General features: G+C 43.9%; 1 protein-coding gene across 2 annotated transcripts in view; it reads left to right on the forward strand.

The window, feature by feature from the left end:
• Positions 1 to 2,044, forward strand: part of EPB41L4B (erythrocyte membrane protein band 4.1 like 4B) — a 133,573-nt gene extending 131,529 nt beyond the window's left edge. For both annotated transcript variants that reach the window (XM_058672385.1, XM_058672386.1), the window contains exon 25: positions 1,916 to 2,044. In XM_058672385.1, the coding sequence (XP_058528368.1) occupies positions 1,916 to 1,985 (70 nt within the window). In that variant the 3' untranslated portion in view covers positions 1,986 to 2,044. The remainder of the gene's footprint in view (positions 1 to 1,915) is intronic.
• Positions 2,045 to 8,196: the final 6,152 nt, after the last annotated feature.

The raw sequence follows: 8,196 nt of genomic DNA on the forward strand, positions 1-8,196 counted from the left end.
AATGTGGTTCAGCAGGCTAAACTGAACCGCAGCCCCTATCTAAGTGCTGGTTCGGTCCAAGCTCCTCTGCTCCCAACCCAGCTCCCAATTCATGTTCCTGGGAAGGCAGTGTATGATGAACCAAGTACGCAGACCCCTGTCACTCATGTGGGAGACCTGGCTGGAGTTCCTGACACCTGTGCCTTTGGTCTGAGCTAGACCTGGCTGTTGTGGCCATTTGGGGAGTAAACCAGTAGATCAATGGAAGATATTCTCTGTTTCTCTTTTTTTCTCTTGCTCTTCTCTCTCTCCCTCCCTCTACCCCCTTCATGTTTTTCAAATAAATAAATAAATAAATAAATAAATCTTTTTTAAAAAAGAATCCTAAAATTTAATGTGTGTGAAGTAGAGGAGACAGACAAATGGGTCTATGCAAACACAGGTGGACAGATGTATCAGGAAGATAATAAAACTGAAAGCAGGAAGACAAGCTCGCTGGTCCTGGGGAAGTGTCACTTAAGCAGAGGCTTAAACATAGGAAACAAGTCACAGATGTCTAAGGAAAAGCAGAGCTGGCAGAGGGAACAGCCAGAGCTACATCTCCCAAGGGAGAGAGTGCCTGGTATGGCCAAGGATGTTGAAACGGCCAGAATGACCAGACCAGAATGAATGACAGCTGAGGAGTTCATGAATTTGTGAGCTGGGGCCAGATGGCATATGGCCTTGTTGGCCATAGTAGCATTTTTTTAAAATTTATTTTTTTTATTAGAAAGGCAGTTAGAGAGAAAGAGACATGTAGAGAAAGAAATCTTATATCCACTGGTTTACTCCCCGAAATGGAAGCAACATCTAGAACTGAGCTGATTCAAAGCCAGGAAACAGAAGCTTCTCCTGGGTCTCCCACACTGATGAGGGGCCCAAGGACATCCTGTGCTGTTAGATTGGTAGTAGAGCAGCCAGGACTCAAACCTCTTCTCTGCAGACAGAGGCTTAGGTTGTCATACTACCTCTCCGGCCTCCGGCCCGCATAGTAGAAGTTTTTATTTCTATCTTGGGTAAGGTTAATAAACTTGGTTGATGCTTTTAATGATGTGTGTGTGTTAGTGTTTAAACAGTAAAGATGAGCTCTTTAAATGCTTAGCTCAAAGACCAAGGACTAAGAAATCAGAGGCAACCCCTGAATGCAGCTAGTACTTCATTTAGTTTTCCTCATTAAAACATTAGGCATTCTGTTTGTTTAGCCATTATCTCAGACATTAATCAAATTAAGCACTGGGGGAAAAGTGCAGATGAAACAAATGTAAGCCGTAATTTAAGAGAATCTAACCCCTGGGCATCTTTATTCTGTGCACCAGATTCTGCAGATCCCGTCAGGCTCTGGGGTTGTGTTGCCCAAGGATGATACAGTCAGTCACCTAGGGAGCGGCAATGCATGATATGGGGAACTCTTAAGGCTGACCATTTCAGGCCATGGGAATGCTAGCAAGTGTAAGGGGTCCTTATGGAACCTAAAAAGGAAAGTAAAAAACAGATCAAGAAATGAATTTGGGACAGGGGTTTGGCGCAGGGTTTAAGATGCTCTTGGGACATGGTGTGCCATGTTGGACAGCCTTGGGTGGGTTCCAGTCCTAGCTCCACTCCCAGTTCTTGCCTCCTGTGAGGGAGCAGATGATGGCTCAAAGACTTGTGTCCCTGCCACCCATCTGGGAGACCTGGATGGAGTTTCTGACTCCCGGCGTGGGCCCAGCCCAGGCCCAGCCGTTGTGGGCATTTGGGAAGTGAGCCAGTGTGTGGGAAGCCTCTCCCCGTGTCCAACTCTCTACCTTACACATGATCTGGAAATCAATGAAGGATTCAGTAAATGACCCTTAAGCAGTCTGCTCCTGCAGGTTTTGTGATTTTTGTCTCATTTATTTTGTCCCTTTCTCTTCTTCAGTGCAGAGACACTCCGGCAGGAACTGGAGAGAGAAAAAATGATGAAAAGACTGTTGATGACCGAACTGTGACATTCTCCCTGATGCCTGGGGGTTGGCATGGTGCCTTCTGTTCGTTTCCTTTCTTCGGGCTTTGTGTGCTCAGCCTAGCACAGCACTCGACTGTGGTGTGCCCTGCTTGCCCAGGTCTCCACGGTGCGTGGAAGCCAACTTCTGGCTTGACTTCTATTGGAAAGGTTATTTTATGTCTCTTGAGCATTAGAGTCTTCCTATGACTCAATGTAATTGAGACAGGAGTTAGTAGGTTTAGGAGAAGAAAGATGGGAAAACAGGGGTTCCTTTTCAGATGTCCCTGTGTGTGTCTGTTACTAGGCACAGGGGTTAATACAATGTGGAATCCTTTGCTATTTAAAAACCATACAATTTTTGTAGGACTGAAATTTGCAACCACGCTTTGACTGTTTGTTAAAGAGTCATTTTTAATGAGAGAATAATTCTTTATTGCTGGTTTTTCATTGACACAAATACACTACACCTATCTTTTGACATCCTTAACATTCATTTTTTATCCAGACATGAGTAGTGAATGAAAATACAAAGTTATATGTCCCCACAACCTAAAGTACTTCAGCCTCATCAGAAATATAACCTAACTTGTTGGATATGATATGATTTTAGATGAGCAGAGTTATCAGTGAACCCAAAGTCAGAAATTCTAGTCTAAATTGTTTAAAAAAAAATCCTCACAAGGTTAAGGTGATTCAAGATCAAGAAAATTTAACACCAAGTAGGTTCCATAAAGTAAAATTATTACTAAAGTTGATCACTCCATATCCCATTGATAGAACCTTAACCAGAGGGAATTTTGCTCCCTTTTTATATAGTTTCAAGAAATGTGTTTTTAAATTTTTATTATGCACTTGAACAACTTTACAGGAATAAAGGAACCCCTCACCACAATCTATCCTCTGTAGTGTCCCAGCTTCCTCAGTGAACATGCACATTTTAATGTAGCTGTGATCAGTTTGTCTCTTCTGTTGCACTTCTCCACGCAGCACTTCCCTTAGCCACATGGATTCCACTCTGACCATCCTAAGTGTCTTCTCTTCCGTGTAATTTGGTTAGCCTCACTCCTCATGATTTGATATTGGAGTTATGTCTTAATTTTCTTATAAATACTGCTGCTATGAATGTTCTTGTAAAAAAAAATACTCCTTCTTTAGATTATTCCTGCAGGAAAATCTCCAAAGAGGGAGAACAAGGTAAAGAGCATGAAATATTTTATAGCTCTTGTTTTATATTGCCAGATTGCTTTCTAGAAAGATCCAGTCTCTAGGTTGGAAGGACTTTAAAGATCATCTAGTTCAACCCCCTACCCTTATGAATGCTTGAATCCCCTCTACAATTTATGAGGCCACCAGCAATGTGTATGCACTTCTATTGACCAGTAGCTCTGCCACTATTGGTGTTTTGCCGTTTTTATTTATTTCTGCTGGTTTAATAGGTGTGTGTAGTTGTTCTGGAAGAGTTATTCTGTTTCATTAATTGCTAGCTGAGCACTTTCTCCTGTGGTGATTTCCTAACCGTGTTGTCCTTCAGTGTAACGTGTCCGTCCACGTCCTAGGAGCACTTGCGAGGTGGAATGGTGTGCACACGTTTGTGTCACAACTGTACTTTTCCATTGTGCTCTACAGTTGGCTTTCCCGTCCCTTTCAAACTGAATGGTGCCAATAATTTGATACTACTGACAATATATATTAAAAAGGAATGCCTCATTTACTAGCATTGTTGTAAAATGAGATATGTGAGCAAATACTTTGCTGAGGAGTAAGCCTTTAAGTGCTGAATCCTTAAAATTTTCATATTTTTGGAAGGAAATCTTTCTAAAATGTGTCACATGCGCCCCTGCCTTAGTAAACAGAGTACACTAGAGAGTGTTTGCCTTTTTTTATGGTGAGCCATGGCCATCATTGCACACATCAACCCTCTGATACCCTGACTGGATGCAGTGATGTCATCAGGAGCTATCCAGATGTGAGGGGTTTTGGCTTGGCCTTTTTTGGGGTGTTATGTTGGTGTCACTAATGGGGTTTGTTTTCTTTTGCTTTTTACTGTTGTCTGTACTATCCATGGAGCTATGTGGGGCAATTGTAGTGTTTGGGGGCCTTTGCTGCCTTGTGGCCCCTGGCTGAACTTTAAAAAAAAAAAAACAGCTTTAGCTGTTTTCTTTATTGCACACATGATACAAAAAACATGTTCCTGTACAGTGTGAGGTTGTCACCACTTACCAGTCCAGCGCCCTCCTCCTCTTCTCAACTGCTTTTTGCAACTTCTCTTCACCTCTTGCTCTCCGGGAAGCCTTCGGGTATAGCTGCAGCTTTTTGGATGAAGCCAGGAGGCTGTTTCACACATGTTGAATCTGCGATGCCCCCAAGGAAGGATGCATGGGCCTTTCAGCCGCCGTGCCCAGAGACTGGGCATTCCTGCTTTGTCCCGCAGCCTTCTGCGCTTGCATGTGTTCCGGAAGGTGGGTGTCATGGACAGCTGAGCACAGACAAGCTGGCTGTTACTGCATATGAAAACCTAGAACCTTTGGCGTCTCACCTCTAACCAGTAAAAATCAAGAGGATCCCCTGGCTTCAGCAGTTGTCCTAGTTGTTGGCCTCCTTCAGTGTACTTGACATTGTGACCTGAGAGGATGAAGTTGTCTTGGCTGGATTTGTAGCAACTAAAATGAATTGGTACAATATTGTCTCACCTCTTATAGACTCAGCACCAAAACAACAGCACATACATTCACACAGCACATACCTTGCAGCTGACAGGAGAGGAGGTCAGCTCGCTGACATTGTCATTGTGGAGCTGGGGCTGCAGCCTGTGGGCCTGACACTGCCCGTGAGCAAGGTGGGTTACTGCAAGGGGCTGGTAATGTTCACCCCACAGGGCTTATGGATTGCACACTGCACGAGAGGGCCTTATGTGGAAAGAGTTTGAAAATGAATCCCTAGAACATTTGGAAGATTCCACTAGGATGCACCTAGAATTTCGTATTCGCCAAATAGCACAGGGATATTCTGATATCATTGTTATCTTTTGCTCCCCTTCTCAAAGATCATGGCTTTGGAAAATATTCAAATAAAATTCATTATGTAAATCACTTAAAAGTGTACCATTCTGTGATTTCTAGTGTACTCACAGTTTTGCGCACCAGTAACTACCACCTACTCCATCACCCTCTGGAAACCAATAATTTCCTTTCTGTCTGGATTTCTGTGTGTGGTTTTGCTTACTCTGAACATTTCATGTAAATGGAATCATGCAATATGTGCTATTTTGTGATTGGCTGCTTTCACTTAACTTAATGTTTCTACATTCATCCACATTGTAGCATGTATTGAAACTTCATACATTTTATAGCCAAGCAGTGTATCCTTGTATGAATATGCCATATTTTGTTGATCCATTCGTCAAGTGATGGGCATTGGGTTTACTCCTGCTTTTCAGTTACTTTAATGCTACTACAAATGTCTACGTACAAGTTTTTGTGTGAACATGTTTTCAATCCTCAGAGTTGCTGGGTCACATGGCAACTTCATGTTTAACTTTCAGAGGAACTGCCAAGATCATAGATTTTATTTCATATGAAACCCAAAGGAGGAAGCTACATATGCTAGGCAGTCAGAAGCATGAACAGATATGTTACTGGTCAGACACTGAGCTGCACTGACCTGGGGGGAATTTTTATAATGAAAAAATTGTTTTTAGAGAAATGGCTTTGATAAGAAGAGAAAATAAAGGTGCTGTCTTTCTCTTAAAAAACAAAAATGAAACAAGACTCCGGTTGGTCTCTGGGTTCTCACTGGAACAGCTGGCTCCTGGTCAGCAAGTGGTGTCAGAATATTCAGGAATATAGTTCCCCAGAAATTGCACAAAACAGGAAACCATAGTAGTCTTGCCTATCCAATGGAAAGCGTGGAGCCTGTGTGATCATAGGAAGGAACCAACCAGGGAGAGAACATGTGCTGAAGCTTAGGATAAGACTCCCTTCACTCTTTCCAGGGCTGAAATATGGGGAGCAAACTCAAAAAATAAATTTTTAAAAATTCAAAAGGCAGTGTGCGTAAGTGAGTAAGAATCTCAGGAAACAGAAGCAGCCATGCGTGCAGGGAATCAGGAACCTAAGGAAATTCTAAGGCCCCAGTAAAGTTCAAAGACCTTGAGGGGCATGAAAGTGGTAAGTCTTCTCTCTAGAAAAACTCACACATCTCAACGCTATCCCAGCACATTCACAGGGGCCTCACCCTGCCCCAAGACCACCTGAGCCACCTTCCAGGGCCCATGGACCCTGGGTCCAAATCCACAGATCACCTGCAAACCTCATTTTAGTCTATGGTTGCAAACTTTCACCCAACTCGCCCTCCAAAGGAAAAAAAACATCCTGATACTAAAAAAAAAAATAAAATTCTTTCATTTATTTGAAAGAATGAAGCCGAGAGAAAGGGGGAAGATGTCTTTCTGCTTATTCTGCAAATGGCCACAATAACCAGATTCAGATCAAGGTCAGTCTAGGAGCCAGGAACTCCATCCTGGTCTGCCACATGGTAGCAGGACGCCAGGTACTTGGGCTATCTGCTGCCTTCCCAGATGTATAAGCAGGAAGCCGGGTGGAAAAGCAGAGGAACCAGGACTCAAGGTAGCACTCTGGCACATGGTAGCTTAACTTGCCATGCCACAACAGCAGACATTTTATCAGAGCAATTTACCAGCTAAATTTTGGGCCACTTAAAACTGACCATGCCTTTTCTTGTGAACAGAAGAGAAATTGCTTTAACATTTATTTATTTGGGGCCCAGCATGATATTTCAATAACTGAAACTTCATCTTGCAAGTGCCAGGATCCAAGATGGGTGCCAGTTTGTGTCCCAGTTGCTCCACTTCCCCTCCAACTGCCTCGTTATGGTCTGGGAAAGCAGTAGAGGATGGCTCAAAGCCTTGGGTCGCTGCACCCATGTGGGTGACCTGGAGGAAGCTCCTGCCTTCTGGCTTCAGATTGGCTCAGCTCCAGCTGTTAGAGTGGCCCAGTCTAATAAAAATAAATAAAATCTTTAAAAAAACACAAAACATGTATTACATAAAAGGACAGTGATCTCCCATCTGCCAGTTCACTCTCCTAAAAGTCCACAGCATCTGGAGCTAAGCCAGGTTGAAGCCAGGAGGCAGGAACTCAATGGGGATCTCCCTCATAGGTGTCAGGGACCAAAATGCTTGAGCCATCACCTGCTACCCCCTAAAGTGTGCATTAGCAGGAGCTGAAATTGGGAGCAGAGCTAGAACTCGCAACCAGGCAATGCAATATGGCATGTCGGAGTCCCTAACGATACATTATCCACTGCACCAAAAGCCCACCCCTGTCTCCATTATCATAATCTTTGTTGCATCATGGGAAGTTACCATTCTAGGCAGTCTGATTTTTAGGCCTGTATTTGAAATCTCTGTGCTTCTCTGCCTTCATAATTATTTTTCTTTGTTTATGTCATCAAAAGAAATAGTGGGGAGGAGGGGAAAGAATATAAATGCCAACATGAAAGGAATTGTGGCCATGCCAAGAACAGACACAGCACACAGATTTGAATGTTAGCACCCCAGCTACCATCTTCAGTAGGGAACCTCAGGACACTGGCAGATACTTGGTGTGAGTCAATGGATGGCTGAATAAATCAACAACAGCTTGACTCCAGATAATTTGAGAATGTGGAGAATTCAGCATGGCCATGCACTCTGGCCTGGGTACCCCAGGGCTTACACATTCTTGCTGCAGGAAAACAGAGCAAACCAGGTGCCTGGTTTGAAGGGTGCAGAGTGTGTGCAGGCATCAGCCATCTTTGCAAAATTCATACTCCAGGAGCTGAATTCAAATATCCTTGCTGCCCTTGACCTGCTCACTTTACCTTTTTTTTGGTGACACTTCCAAAGATTGGGGGAGGGCTGGGGTTGGCACAGTAGTTAAGACGCTGCTTGGGATGCCCGCATCCCATATCCGGAGTGTCTGGGTTTGAGTCCCAGCTTTGCTTCAGATTGCCCCTGCTGCTAATGCATGCCCTGAGAGGCAGCAGGTGATGTGTCAAGTGCTTGGGTTCCTGGCCACCCATGTGGGAGACCCAGGTTGAATTCCAGATTCCTGGCTTTTGCCTGCCCCAGCCTGGCAGTTGCAAGCATCTGGGGAGTGAAGCAGCAGCAGGAAGCTCTCTCTCACTCTGCCTTCTAAATAAATATATAAAAGTGC

The sequence above is a fragment of the Ochotona princeps genome, chromosome 14, assembly GCF_030435755.1.
Source record: "Ochotona princeps isolate mOchPri1 chromosome 14, mOchPri1.hap1, whole genome shotgun sequence".
NCBI classification, from domain to species: Eukaryota; Metazoa; Chordata; class Mammalia; order Lagomorpha; family Ochotonidae; genus Ochotona; species Ochotona princeps.